General features: G+C 42.7%; 1 protein-coding gene across 3 annotated transcripts in view; it reads left to right on the plus strand.

Annotated features, from left to right (window-relative positions):
• The window catches only part of LOC124037616 (voltage-dependent calcium channel subunit alpha-2/delta-4-like), an 87,573-nt gene that overhangs the window by 65,275 nt on the left and 4,763 nt on the right, over positions 1 to 17,535 (plus strand). For all 3 annotated transcript variants that reach the window (XM_046352493.1, XM_046352495.1, XM_046352494.1), the window contains 6 exons: positions 9,004 to 9,065; positions 9,507 to 9,521; positions 10,004 to 10,048; positions 10,165 to 10,227; positions 16,326 to 16,396; positions 16,830 to 16,905. In XM_046352493.1, the coding sequence (XP_046208449.1) occupies positions 9,004 to 9,065; positions 9,507 to 9,521; positions 10,004 to 10,048; positions 10,165 to 10,227; positions 16,326 to 16,396; positions 16,830 to 16,905 (332 nt within the window). The remainder of the gene's footprint in view (positions 1 to 9,003; positions 9,066 to 9,506; positions 9,522 to 10,003; positions 10,049 to 10,164; positions 10,228 to 16,325; positions 16,397 to 16,829; positions 16,906 to 17,535) is intronic.

Genomic DNA, 17,535 nt, shown 5'->3' on the forward strand with positions numbered 1-17,535 from the left:
GACTGTGTGTTATGTTCGGAAAACACTTCCATACTTTACACATTTGCATACCTGTGTGTTTACTACATGTATGACAACATTTGTTTTCAAACTGCTGTGCCCTGCACACAGAAAAAGACAAAGCCACAAGTGTTTTTCATTTTTACCATCAGTGCCTAGTTGGTGCTTCGTGTACTTATTCAAATGATGGTTTGTGTGTACTGTATTGACGCAAAAACACAATTTGTTTTAAGAGTTTGAAGAGTTTTGCAAGAATTGTTTGCTTTTGCAAGAGATTTATAATGTTTAGTGTAAGGTTTTGTGGTTAGTGTATAGAGTTTTGCAAAAATGGCCTATAGTTTCAAAGATAGTGCCTAAGTAATCAGAAAAAAACTGTAATAAGGAGTTGGTCCCCCTTTGCTGCTATAACAGCCTCCACTCTTCTGGTAAGGCTTTCCACTCGATGATGGGACATTGCTGCGGGGACTTGCTTCCATTCAGCCACAAGAGCATCAGTGAGGTCGGGCACTGATGTTGGGCGATTAGGCCTGGTTCACAGTCGGCGTTCCAATTCATCCCAAAGGTGTTCGATGGGGTTGAGGTCAGGGCTCTGTGCAGGCATCGCAGGCAAGTCAAGTTCTCAACAAACAATTTCTGTATGGACCTTGCTTCGTGCACAGAGGCATTGTCATGCTGAAACAGGAAAGGTCCTTCCCAAACTGTTGCCACAAAGTTGGAAGCACAGAATCATCTAGAATGTCATTGTATGTTGTAGAGTTAAGATTAGCCTTCAATGGAACCAAGAGACCTAGCCCGAACCATGAAAAACTGCCCCAGACCATTGTTCCTCCTCCACCAAACTTTACAGTTGGCACTATGCACTATGCTTCCACCAAACCAAGATTCGTCCGTCTGACTGCTAGATGGTGAATCGTGATTCATCACTCCAGAGAACGAATTTCCCCTGCTCCAGAGTCCAATGACAGTAAATTTTATACCACTTCAGCTGATGCTTGGCATTGCGCATGGTGATCTTAGGCTTGTGGGCAGATGCTCGGCAATGGAAACTCATTTCATGAAGCTCCTGACGAACAGTTATTGTGCTGAAGTTGCTTCCAGAGGCAGTTTGGAACTCGGTAGTGAGTGTTTCAACCGAGGACAGGCGATGTTTACGCACTAAGGGCTTCAGCACTCAGCGGCCCCTTTCTGTGAGCTTGTGTGGCCTACCACTTTGCAGCTGAGCCGTTGGTGCTCCTAGATGTTTTCACTTCACAATAACAGCACTTACAGTTGACCGGGGCAGCTCTAGCAGGGCATACATTTGACAAACTGACTTGTTGGAAAGGTGGCGTCCTATGATGGTGCCACGTTGAAAGTCACTGAGCTCTTCAGTAAGGCCATTCCACTACCAATGTTTGTCTATGGAGATTGCATGGCGGTGTGCTCGATTTTATACACCTGGCAGCAACAGGTGTGGCTGAAATAGTCAAATCCACTAATTTGATGTGGTGTCCACATACGTTTGTATATATGGTGTAGAACAACACATAGAAAACATAAAATAACACAGAACACATCAAATAACTCAGAACACATAGAATAACACAACGCATAACACATAGAAAGGAAGGGAAAGGGGGATACCTGGTCAGTTGGACAACTGAATGCATTCAACTGAAATGTGTCTTCCGCATTTAACCTAACCCCTCTGAATCAGAGAGGTGCGTGGGGATGCCTTAATTGACATCCACGTCATTGGCATAGAACAACACATAGAACACAAAAACCACACATAGAGCACATAAAACCACACATAGAACACAAAAAACACACATCGAACACATAAAACCACACATAGAACACATAAAACCACACATAGAGCACATAAAACCACACATAGAACACATAAAACCACACATAGAACACATAAAACCACACATAGAACACAAAAAACACACATCGAACACATAGAACACATAAAACTACACAGAATCACACGTAGAACACACAAAATCACACATAGAACACATAAAAATAAAACTACACACAAAACCCACACATAGAACACAGAACCACACATAGAACACATAAAACCACACATAGAACACATAAAACCACACACAGAACACATAAAACTACACACAGAATACATAAAACCACACACAGAACACATAAAACCACACACAGAACACATAAAACCACACATAAAACCACACATAGGCCCCAGTGTGAACTCACTCTCTAAATCTATAATACGTAATTTATTCTACATTATTTCTCATCCTAAACTGTGTTGTTGTTAGACCACAAAACCAAAAGTGTAGATGTACTATAAAGAAGGCTATACAGTGTGTATCTATACATGTCCACTTATTTATTAATATACACCCCGATACTAGATGCAGAGTTTATATATAAGGTTATTCAGCTACTAACTACTAGATGTCTGTATTCAGAGTTTATATAAAAGGTTATTCAGCTACTAACTACTAGATGTCTGTATTCAGAGTTTATATAAAAGGTTATTCAGCTACTAACTACTAGATGTCTGTATTCAGAGTATATATAAAAGGTTATTCAGCTACTAACTACTAGACGTCTGTATTCAGAGTTTATATAAGGTTATTCAGCTACTAACTACTAGATGTCTGTATTCAGAGTTTATATAAAAGGTTATTCAGCTACTAACTACTAGATGTCTGTATTCAGAGTTTATATATAAGGTTATTCAGCTACTAACTACTAGATGTCTGTATTCAGAGTTTATATAAAAGGTTATTCAGCTACTAACTACTAGATGTCTGTATTCAGAGTTTATATATATAAGGTTATTCAGCTACTAACTACTAGATGTCTGTATTCAGAGTTTATATAAAAGGTTATTCAGCTACTAACTCTACTTTATGTCTGTATTCAGAGTTTATATAAAATGTTATTCAGCTACTAACTACTAGATGTCTGTATTCAGAGTTTATATAAGGTTATTCAGCTACTAACTCTACTTTATGTCTGTATTCAGAGTTTATATAAAAGGTTATTCAGCTACTAACTACTAGATGTCTGTATTCAGAGTTTATATAAAAGGTTATTCAGCTACTAACTACTAGATGTCTGTATTCAGAGTTTATATAAAAGGTTATTCAGCTACTAACTACTAGACGTCTGTATTCAGAGTTTATATAAAAGGTCATTCAGCTACTAACTCTACTTTATGTCTGTAGTCTTTTACATTTTATAAAGCCCAACAGTTCCTCTTTTCATCCCAGTACACACTACCTGCATTGCAATGCTACTGTACCTCACTGCAGCTTGAACAAGGACAATTTCCCTTGGTTGTGTTTTGCTCCCAAAAGTTTATGGATTAGTTCATTCTGATAATTGTACTGGAATGAGGGGAAAACAGTGAAAAACAAATGACTTACCTGACTCAATGCATTAGCCTAGTAGCTGGAATATTCTTTCAGAAGAAGCATAGAAAAAGGGAAAACCTCCCTAACAACAGATAGTTCTACACACACAGAGCAGCAGCACACTCTCTCGCTCTTGCTCTCACTCTCGCTCTCTCACACAGCCAGTGCATTACTCACCATCTGGTGATGTTTCAGTCTCCAAAGTGCTCTAGCTCTTAAATAAGAAAAGTGCTTCAGTAGTATCTTTTATCCTCCTGTGGGGAAAAAAAACAATATGCTTCATCTGATGTTGCTGCTAACGGAGGTGTTTGGAGAAAGGTCCTGGTTCCTGTTGTATCTCTGTGTATCCTGGATGCTGGGGTCCCAAGGGAACAAACACATGCTCTTCAACTCCTGTCTTCTCCTCTGCTTCCTCCTTCTCTCTGCCTCTCGGGGCAGTCTCTCTCTCTCCCCTCTCCTCTCAGGTCCTCTTACCGACTGTGCTTTCCTGGTAGTTGGAGAACACTACTGTCCAGAGGTTCAGTCTAGCTGTGTGTGTGTGTGTGTGTGTGTGTGTGTGTGTGTGTGTGTGTGTGTGTGTGTGTGTGTGTGTGTGTGTGTGTGTGTGTGTGTGTGTGTGTGTGTGTGTGTGTGTGTGTGTGTGTGAGCATGAAGCTTGGTTTGACAAAGAGAGTAACAGAGTGTGATGCAGCTGTGTAAGCTCTCATACTGAATGAGAGAGCGAGAGAGATACAGAGAGAGAGCGAGAGGGGATGGAGAGAGGGGAAGCGAGGGGGAGGGGGGAGAGGGAGCGAGAGCAGGAGGAGAGGGAGAGGGAGCGAGTAGGGAGAGCAGCAGAGAGAGGGAGAGAGAGAAAGGGGAAGAGTGGGGAGAGAAGGGGGAGGGAGAGAGGGGAGAAGAGAGCGAGAGAGCAGGAGAGAGAGGGAGAATGGAGGAGAGGGAGAGCAGGAGGGAGAGAAAGAGAGAACGGGGAGATAAAATGAGGAGAGAGAGAGAGGGGAGAAAGGCGAAGAGGGGGAGGGAGGGAGGGAGAGAGAGCGAGGGGAGAGGGAGTGCAGGAGGGAGAGAGAGAGAGAATGGGGGTGAGGGAGAGCAGGAGGGTGAGAGAGGGAAAGGGGAGAGAGAAAGAAGGAGAGAGGGAGAGGGGGAGAGGGAGAGCAGGAGAGAGAGAATGGGGAAAGGGGAAGAGGGAGAGAGAAAGGGGGAGAGGGGAGGTTAGAGGGAGGGAAAGGGAGAGAGAGGGAAAGTTTGAGAGGAAGAGAGAAATAGAGAGAGAGAGAAATGGGAAGAGTGAGAGTGAGAGAGAGAGAGAGAGAAATGGGGAGAGAGGGAAAGGTGGGGAGTAAGAGAGAGAGGGGATAATTGGAGGGGGAGAGAGAAAGGGAGTGAGAGAGGGGGAGAGGGGGAGAGAGAGAGGGAAAGGTGGAGGGGGAGAGAGAGAGAAGGTGGGGGAGGGAGAGGGGGAGAGAGAGAGGGAGAGGGGGAGAGAGAACGGAAGGGGGCGAGAGAGTGGAAGTGAAGGGAGAAGAGAGAGGTTGTGAGAGCGGGAGGAATCAGCTGATATAGCTCAGTACCTCACAGAAGATCAGAGTGTCTCTATAGGCTGTTGTAAATCCTGGACCCTGAGCTGCATTTGTCCCAAAATGCCTAGTGATGGTCGGTGTATGTGTGCCTCTTTTTCCATTACTTTCAGCTTTGCATCTGGTGGAAGACTATTGACTGCAGCAAAACTGCAAAACAATAAAAGCACCTCTGCTGCACCAGTGGTTCGTGCCAGGCAGCCTGGCAGCCTGACTTCCACTGATAAGGATCATATCATTAAGAGATAGACTGAATTTGTTCTTGACTCATTCTGCTGTGTCATTGGTCTTGCTGGAAAGGTAGGCAATATCTGACAGGGAGGTATAGGTCTTCTGATTGGCTCCTCCTCTGTTCTGTCCAATTAGAGGTCACCTCTAAGAGGGGGCTTAAAGATGTATCTTTGTTATCAACATGTCATTGGTGTTGAATATCATTAATTCAGTCATTCAGTCAGTCAATCAGTCAGTGTGTGTGTGGTCCTCCTTACTTCTCCGGACTGCAGATTGTCAGGACCCGGTTACGAACCCGGGTCTCCGGAGTGAGAAACAGTCACTTAACCAACTGAGCCACAAATAGTCGGCAGAACCCAGAAGATGAGGCAGACACAGCAGTACTTGAGACGGTGTATTTAATGAAGTAAAAAGTGAAGTTCTTCAGGAAAACATGTAACTCCACAACCTCAAAAGGAATTCCACAAGAACAAAGGAATCCTCCAAGACAAAAAGTTAAATCCACAAGGTGGAAGGTATAGCACAAAAAGCCTCAAAAGATACTATTAAAAAAAACAAGAACAAAAAACAGAATTCCACAAGAGAGTCCACCGGGATCAACAAGAGTTCACAGAGTACTAGGGCTGGGTGCTAACATACAAACACAGAGCACAGAACTGAGGAAAACAAAGGGTTTAAATACAATCAGGGGAAACGAGGCACAGGTGCAAATAATAATGGGGATCAAGGGAAAACAAAAGGTCAAAAGGCACAATGGGGGCATCTAGTGACCAAAAACCGGAACAACCCTGGCCAAATCCTGACATAGATGACATGGTTTTGGTCAGAAGGACTCATTAGCAGAGTGATCAGACTGGGTGTGTTTGTGTGCATCGTACCGACACCACATGACCAAAAGACACTACACACCTGCTCGTCAAACATCTCATTCCAAAATCATGGGCATTAATATGGAGTTGGTCCCCCTTTGCTGCTATATCAGCCTCCACTCTTTCTGGGAAGGCTTTCCACTAGATGTTGGAACATTTCTACGGGGACTTGCTTCCTTTCAGCCACAATAGCATTAGTGAGGTCGGGCACTGATGTTGGGCGTTTAAGCCTGGCTCACAGTCGGTGCTCCAATTCTTCCCAAAGGTGCCAGTCAAGTTCTTCCACACCGATCTCTACCAACCATTTCTGTATGGACTTCGCGTTGTGCATGGGGGCATTGTCATGCTGAAACAGGAAAGGGCCTTCCCCAAACTGTTGCCACAAAGTTGAAAGCACAGAACGCTCCAGAATATAATTGAATGCTGTAGCATTAAGATTTCCCTTCACTGGAACTAAGGGGCCGAGCCCGAATCATGAAAAACAGCCACAGACCATTATTCCTCATCCACCAAACTTTACAGTTGGCACTATGCATTGGGGCAGGTAGCGTTCTTCTGGCATCCGCCAAACCCAGATTCGTCCGTCAGACTGCCAGATGGTGACTCCAGAGAACGCGTTTCCACTGCAATGGCGGCTAGCTTTACACCCCTCCAGCCAATGCTTGGTATTGCGTATGGTGATCTTAGGCTTGTGTGAAGCTGCTCAGTCATGGACACCCATTTTATGAAGTTCCCGACAAACATTTATTTTGCTGACGTTGCTGCCAGAGGCAGTTTTGAACTCGGTAGAAAGTGTTATAACCGAGGACGGATGATTTTTACGCACTACACGCTTCAGCATTTGGTGGTCCCATTCTGTGAGCTTGTGTGGCCTACCACTTTGCAGCTGAGCCGTTGTTGCTCCTAGACGTTTCCACTCCACAATAACAGCACTTACAGTTGACCAGGGGAGCTCTAGCGAGGCAGAAATTTGACGAGCTGATTTGTTGGAAAGGTGGCATCCTATGACGGTGCCACATTGAAAGCCACTGAGCTCTTCAGTAAGGCCATTCTACTGCCAGTGTTTGTCTATGGAGATTGCATGGCTGTGCTCGATTTTATACACCTGTCAGCAACGAGTGTGGCTGAGATAGTCGAATCTGCAAATTTGAAGGGATGTCCACATACTTTTGTGTATGTATAGTATACTTGCCTGCATGTGTGTGTGAGCCATCATAAAATTAGAGTAAATAGCATAATTACTAGGTTAGATGATATAAGAGGAGGTTAGATGATGTTAGATGATGTTAGATGAGGTTAGATGAGGTTAGATGTTAGATGATGTTAGATGAGGTTAGATGTTAGATGATATAAGAGGAGGTTAGATGATATAAGAGGAGGTTAGATGATGTTAGATGATGTTAGATGAGGTTAGATATGTTTAGATGTTAGATGATATAAGATGATATTAGATGAGGTTAGATGAGTTTAGATGAGGTTAGATGATATTAGATGAGGTTAGATGAGTTTAGATGAGGTTAGAAGATATTATATGAGTTTAGATGAGGTTAGATGATATAAGATGAGGTTAGATGATGTTAGATAAGTTTAGATGGTACTTTTATTGTCTGTTATTCACAGAAATTGCATTGCGTCAAAAGAGATCCACAACACAAAGAGAGACACGATATAGGCATAACATCAGACAATCAATAGCTAATTACCATTTTAACAAGACAATTAAGTAACCATCTGGTGAAATTAAGCATTGGTATCTCACAACACAGAACTCTGCAGAAGTATCAACAAGCACAGAGCTACTGTGAAAGCCTGGTAGATGTGTTCAGAATCTCCCAGACACAATTTACCTGTAACGCACGTATCAAATCAAATCCAATTTGTTTTGTCATGTGCCGAATACGACAAGTGTAGACCTTACTGTGAAATGCTAACTTACAAGCCCTTAACTAACAATGCAGTTAAGGAAATAGAGTTAAGAAAATATTTACTAAATTAAAGAAGTTTTAAAAAATGATCAAAAAGTACCTCAAGACAATGACTTAACAATAACGAGGCTAAGTACAGGGGGTACCGGAACCGAGTCAATGTGCAGGGGTACAAGATATTCGAGGTCATTTGTAAAGTGACTATGCATTTGTGGTGTAAATTACTCAAGTAAAAATACTTTAAAGTACTTCTGAAGTAGTTTTTGGGGTATCGGTAATTTACTTTACTATTTATATTTTTGACTACTTTTACTTTTATTCACTATATTCAGAAAGAAAATGTACTTTTTACTCCATACATTTTCCTTGACAACCAAAAGTACTCGTTACATTGTGAATGCATAGCAGGACAGAACATCTCTGGTCATCCCTTCTGCCTCTGATCTGGTGGACTCACTAAACACACATGCTTCGTTTGTAAATTATGTTGGAATGTTGGAGAGTGTGTCTCTGGCTATCGGTATATTTAAAAAATAAGAAAACTGTGCCGTCTGCTTAGCTTAATAAAAGGAATTTTAAATGATTTTACTTTTGATACTTAAGTATATTTTAAACCAAATACTTAGACTTTTACCCAAGTAGTATTTTACTGAGTGACTTTTGCTTTTACTTCAGTCATTTTCTATTAAGGTATCTTTACTTTTACTCAAGTATGACAATTGGGTACCTTTTCCACCACTGCTATGCTTAGATAATAAACACACCCGTCAGTGGTACCACAGTGTGCAGTTTTCATGCAAACAGCAGCAGCCTGGTGCTAACTGTGCAAACTGCATAGAGGTTAACTGAAGGACTGATTGATTTCCTGTCACACTATAATGCCCAACACCACACCCACCCAGCCTCTCAATAGTCTCTCACAGACGGACACAGTAAATTAGGCTTCAGGGTTTTTGCAGAGTCCATGTTTTCCTCTCTCAACTGACCTGTGTGTGTGTTCTATTTTTAGCCATTGGGGTGCAGATGTCCTTGGAGATGCTGGAGAAGAGGCTATGGACCATTGCCTTTCAGGTGAGGGAGCAACACACACACAGACACACACAGACAGCTCCCCAACAACATACCACACTACTGACACAAATCCATCTCTGGTTCAGTTGGTAAGAGCATGGCAATGTCAAGGTCACAGGATCAGTTCCCGCGCAGGGATCACATACACACAATGTGTGACATCACTACAGATGTAGGATCTTAGTTTGAACCAGTTTGCTACCGCAGGAAAATAATCCTGGAGCAACAGGAAATGTAAACTATTATGTGGATTATAATTAATGGACATTTTTGTAGGGTTCGGTACATTTTTCGTAAAGTAACGTCTGAAATGATCAGCAGCAAATTATCCTACATACTGTATGTATATTTAGGACTATCTGCTAAGTGCTAATAGCTTATCATCTCTCTGTCTCTTTGTCTTTCTCCTGGTCTACCTCTGTCTCTCACGTCCACTCACAGCCCGCTGACACAGACGTACGTAGACAGTGACCTTTTTATTTTCTGTTGATACATGAAGTCCTCTCTAGAGTGTAGAAGTTATCACACCATATTGACTGGCTGTTGAACCAGTCATGTTTATGTTGTTGTTATGGTGGATAATATGTTCCAAATCCATATACAGCTATCAGTCACATGATTCAAGTGAATCTGAGTGGTGGTCCACCTTATTCAATACCTTGACCTTTATGTCTGTCTGTCTGTCTGTCTGTCTGTCTGTCTGTCTGTCTGTCTGTCTGTCTGTCTGTCTGTCTGTCTGTCTGTCTGTCTGTCTGTCTGTCTGTCTGTCTGTCTGTCTGTCTGTCTGTCTGTCTGTCTGTCTGTCTGTCTGTCTGTCTGTCTGTCTGTCTGTCTGTCTGTCTGTCTGTCTGTCTGTCTGTCTGTCTGTCTGTCTGTCTGTCTGTCTGTCTGTCTGTCTGTCTGTCTGTCTGTCTGTCTGTCTGTCTGTCTGTCTCCAGTGTACTGACGTGGAAGGTGTCTGCCCTCTCAGCTGCCAGAGCACTGTAAGTACTGAGCCTGTTCTGCAGTGTTTGAGTCAGTTCACATTCAATTCACGAATGTCAATATCATCATTGAATAAGTGCCATTATAACTAATGTCCTGTCTCTTATTCCTCCAGGATGTCAACTGTTTCCTTGTGGACAGCAACGGCTTCATCATAGTCTCTAAAGAGAGGTCAGAGGTAAGGGTCTGACAGCATGACCACCCAGTGACCCGAACAGATCAAACCAATCCATTCAGCTAACACCACCATGATACACCAGTTGACAACTCTTATGTAACCCACATCTAGTCTAGTACATCGTACATGCTTTGTTATGTAATGAATGATAACTGTGGTTAATGAACACGTTGAACCGTTTGATAAGCAGATCAGCAGGCCAAGGGAGGGATCATTTATATAATCACTATCTGGTCGGCTTGACCATGTAAATTCACGTAAGGTCAGGTGGTCGCATCTTAACACATTTCTTAGAGGGCATGTTCAGTGCAGGTGTCTCCATAATAACGATAGATAGATAGATAGATAGATAGATAGATAGATAGATAGATAGATAGATAGATAGATAGATAGATAGATAGATAGATAGATAGATAGATAGATAGATAGATAGATAGATAGATAGATAGATAGATAGATAGATAGATAGATAGATAGATAGATAGATAGATAGATAGATAGATAGATAGATAGATAGATAGATAGATGCGGTGGCAGAGAGAGGGGAGAGAAGAAAAAGAAAGAACAGCCTCCGTGAGCACAGCCTGCCCATGGAGTCCAGTCATCACAGGCAAACCTGACTGCCCAGAGAGGACGGGCTGTGCTCACTCTGCCCCCGGGGAGAGGTAGAGACAGAGCTGCATTTCCCATTACACTGTGTCAAAGACTCAGACCTCAAAGCTCATCAATAAGCTAAGGACCCTGGGACTAAAACCCTCCCTCTGCAACTGGATCCTGGACTTCCTGACGGGCCACCCCCAGGTGGTAAGGGTAGGTAACAACACATCCGCCACACTGATCCTCAACACTGATCCTCAGGGGTGTGTGCTCAGCCCCCTCTTGTACTACCTGTTCACTCATGACTGCATGGCCAGGCACGACTCCAACACCATCATTCAATTTACAGATGACACAACAGTTGTAGGCCTGATCACCGACAATAACGAGACAGCCTATAGGGAGGAGGTCAGAGACCTGGCCGTGTAGTGCCAGGACAACAACCTCTCCCTCATCGCGATCAAGACAAAGGTGATTATTGTGGAATACAGGAAAAAGAGGACCGAGCATTCTATTGACGGGGCTGCAGTGGAGCAGGTTGTGAGCTTCAAGTTCCTTGGTGTCCACATCATCAACAAACTACCATGGTCCAAGAACACCAAGACAGTTGTGAAGAGGACACGGCAAAACCTATTCCCCCTCAAGAGACTGAAAAGATTTGGACTTGACCTATTCCCCCTCAAGAGACTGAAAAGATTTGGCATGGGTCCTCAGATTCTCAAAAGGTTCTACAGCTGCACCATCGAGAGCACTGGATGCATCACTGCCTGGTATGGTAACTGCTCAACCTCTGACCGCAAGCCACTACAGAGGGTAGTACGAACGTCCTAGCATAGGACCTCTATACCAGGCGGTGTCAGAGGAAGGCCCTAAAACTTGTCAAAGACTCCAGCCACCCTAGTCATAGACTGTTCTCTCTGCTACTGCACAGCAAGCGGTACCGTATCGCCAAGTCCAGGTCCAAGAGGCTTCTAACAGCTTCTACCCCCAAGCCATAAGACTCCTGAACATCTAATCAAATGGTTACCCAGACTACTTTCAGCCAAAATGTGCAGTTTTGTCAGCCAATTGTGTGTAATCCAGCCACAACCTGAGGGACAGCCAGTGAAAAGTACAATAGTATTTGGCATTGTGTTTTTTCTTTCATACCATGCCATGTGGCTTCTCAGCCATGTTACAATTAGCCTACTGACATTACTTTCATTTTATATTATTCTCATGACAATTGCTGTAGTTGCTGTTTATGTTAATATCATTTCCACTGCTACTACGCCTGTTATTAGTATTACTTTATAACTGTTAGTCCAACCATTTTTTTGTACCTTTATTTTGACAGGGAGTCATGCTGAGACCAAGGTATTTTACAGATGAACCTTGTAATTACAAAAAAAATATATATATATATATCAATACACTATGAAAAGCAAAACAGAGGGAAAAAAACACAATCGTAGAAAACAAACACATTCTTCAGAGTAAAGGTCCTCAATCAGCCATCTTAATTGCCATAGAGGCACTTCATACAGTATGTGTACTTTGACAACGTAATTAATTTAACTTGCCATGTCAATAAAGTCTGTTGAATTGAACTGAATTGAGAGAGAAGAGGACACTGTGAGGCAGTAAGTAACAGGCCAAAACAACACCTGGAGCACTCATAGGACCCTTATGGTCCTAATCCCTCTTACAGGAATTAGCAGAGAACTGGCTGATTAACTGGAGCTAAAGACAGTAAGCAGCCACCTTATCACTAACTGGAGCTAAAGACAGTAAACAGCCACCTTATCACTAACTGGGGCTAAAGACAGTAAACAGCCACCTTATCACTAACTGGAGCTAAAGACAGTAAACAGCCACCTTATCACTAACTGGAGCTAAAGACAGTAAGCAGCCACCTTATCACTAACTGGAGCTAAAGACAGTAAACAGCCACCTTATCACTAACTGGAGCTAAAGACAGTAAGCAGCCACCTTATCACTAACTGGAGCTAAAGACAGTAAAAGTAACAGCCACCACCTTATCACTAACTGGAGCTAAAGACAGTAAACAGTCACCTTATCACTAACTGGAGCTAAAGACAGTAAGCAGCCACCTTATCACTAACTGGAGCTAAAGACAGTAAGCAGCCACCTTATCACTAACTGGAGCTAAAGACAGTAAGCAGCCACCTTATCACTAACTGGAGCTAAAGACAGTAAACAGCCACCTTCCTATCACTAACTGGAGCTAAAGACAGTAAGCAGCCACCTTATCACTAACTGGAGCTAAAGACAGTAAACAGCCACCTTATCACTAACTGGAGCTAAAGACAGTAAGCAGCCACCTTATCACTAACTGGGCTAAAGCTAAAGACCTTATCAGTAAAGACAGCCACCTTATCACTAACTGGAGCTAAAGACAGTAAGCAGCCACCTTATCACTAACTGGAGCTAAAGACAGTAAACAGCCACCTTATCACTAACTGGAGCTAAAGACAGTAAGCAGCCACCTTATCACTAACTGGAGCTAAAGACAGTAAACAGCCACCTTATCACTAACTGGAGCTAAAGACAGTAAACAGTCACCTTATCACTAACTGGAGCTAAAGACAGTAAAGACAGCCACCTTATCACTAACTGGAGCTAAAGACAGTAAACAGCCACCTTATCACTAACTGGAGCTAAAGACAGTAAACAGCCATCCTTATCACTAACTGGAGCTAAAGACAGTAAACAGCCACCTTATCAAACTGGAGCTAAAGACAGTAAGCAGCCACCTTATCACTAACTGGAGCTAAAGACAGTAAGCAGCCACCTTATCACTAACTGGAGCTAAAGACAGTAAACAGCCACCTTATCACTAACTGGAGCTAAAGACAGTAAGCAGCCACCTTATCACTAACTGGAGCTAAAGACAGTAAACAGCCACCTTATCACTAACTGGAGCTAAAGACAGTAAGCAGCCACCTTATCTAACTGGAGCTAAAGACAGTAAAGACAGCCACCTTATCACTAACTGGAGCTAAAGACAGTAAACAGCCACCTTATCACTAACTGGAGCTAAAGACAGTAAACAGCCACCTTATCACTAACTGGAGCTAAAGACAGTAAACAGCCACCTTATCACTAACTGGAGCTAAAGACAGTAAGCAGCCACCTTATCACTAACTGGAGCTAAAGACAGTAAACAGCCACCTTATCACTAACTGGAGCTAAAGACAGTAATCACTAACTGGAGCTAAAGACACCTTATCACTAACTGGAGCTAAAGACAGTAAGCAGCCACCTTATCACTAACTGGAGCTAAAGACAGTAAGCAGCCACCTTATCACTAACTGGAGCTAAAGACAGTAAACAGCCACCTTATCACTAACTGGAGCTAAAGACAGTAAGCAGCCACCTTATCACTAACTGGAGCTAAAGACAGTAAAGACAGTAAGCAGCCACCTTATCACTAACTGACTAAAGACAGTAAACAGCCACCTTATCACTAACTGGAGCTAAAGACAGTAAACAGCCACCTTATCACTAACTGGGGCTAAAGACAGTAAACAGCCACCTTATCACTAACTGGAGATAAAGACAGTAAGCAGCCACCTTATCACTAACTGGAGCTAAAGACAGTAAGCAGCCACCTTATCACTAACTGGAGCTAAAGGCACCAAGCAGCCCACGCCACCTTAACTTGACTTCACTGCAGAGGGAGGACTGGACTAACCGTATTACTGAGAATTCGTGGGGTGGAATGGACAAGGGCCATGGCAGTGTTCACAACATAAGTGTTCATAGCTTAACAGTGTGGTGGGTATTGGGCCCTTAAATCTTAGAATGCACTTGAAGACTATGACCGTGGGGGGCTATAAGACCCTGTTATACTACACATTATAGTAGGTAGTCAGTGTGGAATCTTATATCATGCACGTACCCGGGGATTACCATGACCTACTAAAACCCCTTTGATAAAAACAACTGCAGATTGAATTAATCATTTCCTGCAGTCAAATGACCAAATCACAATATGTTGGCCTCATGGGTGGAATGTTATTAATATTTGTCATAATTTCATCATGAAAAAAATATATCTTTGGGGTTAAGGAGGAGTGTGGGCTGGAGGTGAGTGAAACAAACACACACACACACCATCTTGTTCAGCCTGTCAGTGTAAACGTATTCCTACTGCATCGCTGCCAGTCCCGATTAAATAAAACATTTACTGACATTAAGACTATTCAGGCCAAACCAAGGATGCACATATTTACATTTTCCCTCTTAATTCAATGTCTCAGTAAGGCACTAAAGCAAACCTTAGTAAGCAGATATTATGATAAAGTGCTACCCCGTAACATTTTGCTGAGGTTAGGACTTTGACAAAGTTTTGTGGGAACACCAAGTGCTCCCCCTTTTAATTCAGAGAGAGGGATTGGGCTAAGGCAGAGCTCTGTAAATATTTAATCATTCAGGATACGGCAGGAGTACAGTGCTGCCTTCAACAAATGGGTCATAACCAACTTCCTTAGAATTTCTGATGTGCATAGCTCGTACTAGAGTGTGACTAAGCAGAAACAAAGTCTAGATGCTGACAACACAACATGTAGTATGTTGGTAATAGATTTGATGGAGGACACACTGCTGTTTTGGTTCTGCATTAGATTCCTGTCCTAGGATGGATGCATTGCCTGCCAAGTTTCGCACCGAAACGTTGTTGCGTTTTTATTTCACTGCATTTCTTTCAGGTAAATAGAGCATCAAGTTCCATTCCGGGCTCTGGCTTCAGGGACCAGAGCTCACACTCGGCATACACACACACACGCACGCACGCACGCACACACACACACACACACACAGACACACGGACACACACACACTCACACACTCACACACTCACACAGACATACAGAGACAGACACTCGGCAAACACTGTATCTCTTAAAAAGCCACAGGGAAATTTGTCTCCTTCCCTTCTCCCTGAGATTGAAATAAAGTGTCAGCCGCAGTTAGAGAGAAACGGGAAGAGGAGGGAGGATGACTTGGAAACTTGGACAGTGTGGCTTAAACAAAGTGACCTTGAATAATTCAGAGTACAGGGATGTGCTACAGTAAGAGAAGACAGATAGAGGGGAGTGTATACTGTACTGTATATGAGGTTAACCTTTCTGTCATGTTAAATAAGATGTGACACTCATTCACAGACAACAGTATCACCCTGTGAAGTGTAAAACGACTAACATAGAGCACATGATAGTAACAGGTAAATACATAGAGGTACAGAATACTGTAAGGAGCAAGAGGGCATCTTAAGTTTAGCCTCTTGTGGCTGTGTCTAATTGATGGTGTTGCTATGGGAGTTTGTGCTAGGTCATGCAGATTTGAAGCAGGTACTGAAGGCTATTATTGGTGTTACGCAATCTCCCTCTGGCTCCATGTCTCTGACGCTAAAGAGATCCCATGTATAGTCAGAAGGCTCTGTAGACCTAGAGGATGTCACCTCTGAATATAACCCCCTTCTGTCATCGTCTCTACAGGTCGGACGTTTCTTTGGGGAAGTGGACGGGTCTGTGATGGCAGCGTTGATTAAGTCGGGCATGTACAAGAAGTAAGAGGAGCTACATTATTATGGATATATATATTATACCATTGATTGATCCTATTGTGCAAGGTTATGTAATCCCTAACTTCGTAGACCCTTTCCTGCAGTCAAATGTATTAATATTCTTCATAATTTCATAATTAATTAACTTTCTTTGCTGCTGAAAATCTGGTGTTTCTACGTCAAACAGTTTGCTATATTTCAGTCTTCAGTGATGTATATAAAGTGTCATATTAGGATGCAAACTCAACATTGAATACATTTCAACTCTACATCTGACATGGTACATGTGTCTTATTTTCATTAAGCCCATAACCATGTGTGTGAGGTGTGTACGTTTTTGTTTCAAAGTAGATTTGTTTAAGACTACCAAGAAACACTCTGTGTGACCCTGAATTAGCCCAGTGCAGTAAAAGGCTAATCGTTGTGTGTCCAACAGGGTGTCGTTGTATGACTACCAGGGAATGTGCAGATCAGGACACAGTCATTCCAGTAGTGCTCGCCCTCTGCTCAGCGTGAGTCATGTTTATCAATATTTCTTAACCCTGAAGAAGTCACTATTTGCTGAAACATTTGTTATGTGCTGCCTGCTGGTTGTATAATATAATTACTTAACAGATGCTCTCTTCTTGTTCTTTCTTTCTTGTTCTTTCACTTGGGTTACCTATGTTTTATTCTCTTTAATTTCTCTCTCTCTCTCTCTCTCTCTCTCTCTCTCTCTCTCTCTCTCTCTCTCTCTCTCTCTCTCTCTCTCTCTCTCTCACTCTCTCTCTCTCTCTTTCTCTCACTCCCTCTTTCTCTTTCTCTGTATCTCTCTCTCACTCCCTCTACTCTCACTCTGTATCTCTCTCTGTGTATCTCTCTTTCTCTCGCTCCCTCTTTCTCTTTCTCTGTATCTCTCTTTCTCTCTCACTCCCTCTTTCTCTCTCGCTCTCTCTCTCTGTATCTTTCTTTCTCTCTCTCTGTATCTCTGTATCTCTCTCTCTGTATCTCTGTATCTCTCTTTCTCTCTCTCTCTCTCTCTCTCTTCTTTCTCTGTATCTCTCTCTCTGTATCTCTCTCTCTCTGTATCTCTCTCTCTCTCTGTATCTCTCTGTATCTCTCTCTCTGTATCTCTCTCTCTGTATCTCTCTCTCTCTATCTCA

This window comes from Oncorhynchus gorbuscha, linkage group LG06 (assembly GCF_021184085.1).
Source record: "Oncorhynchus gorbuscha isolate QuinsamMale2020 ecotype Even-year linkage group LG06, OgorEven_v1.0, whole genome shotgun sequence".
Taxonomy (NCBI): domain Eukaryota; kingdom Metazoa; phylum Chordata; class Actinopteri; order Salmoniformes; family Salmonidae; genus Oncorhynchus; species Oncorhynchus gorbuscha.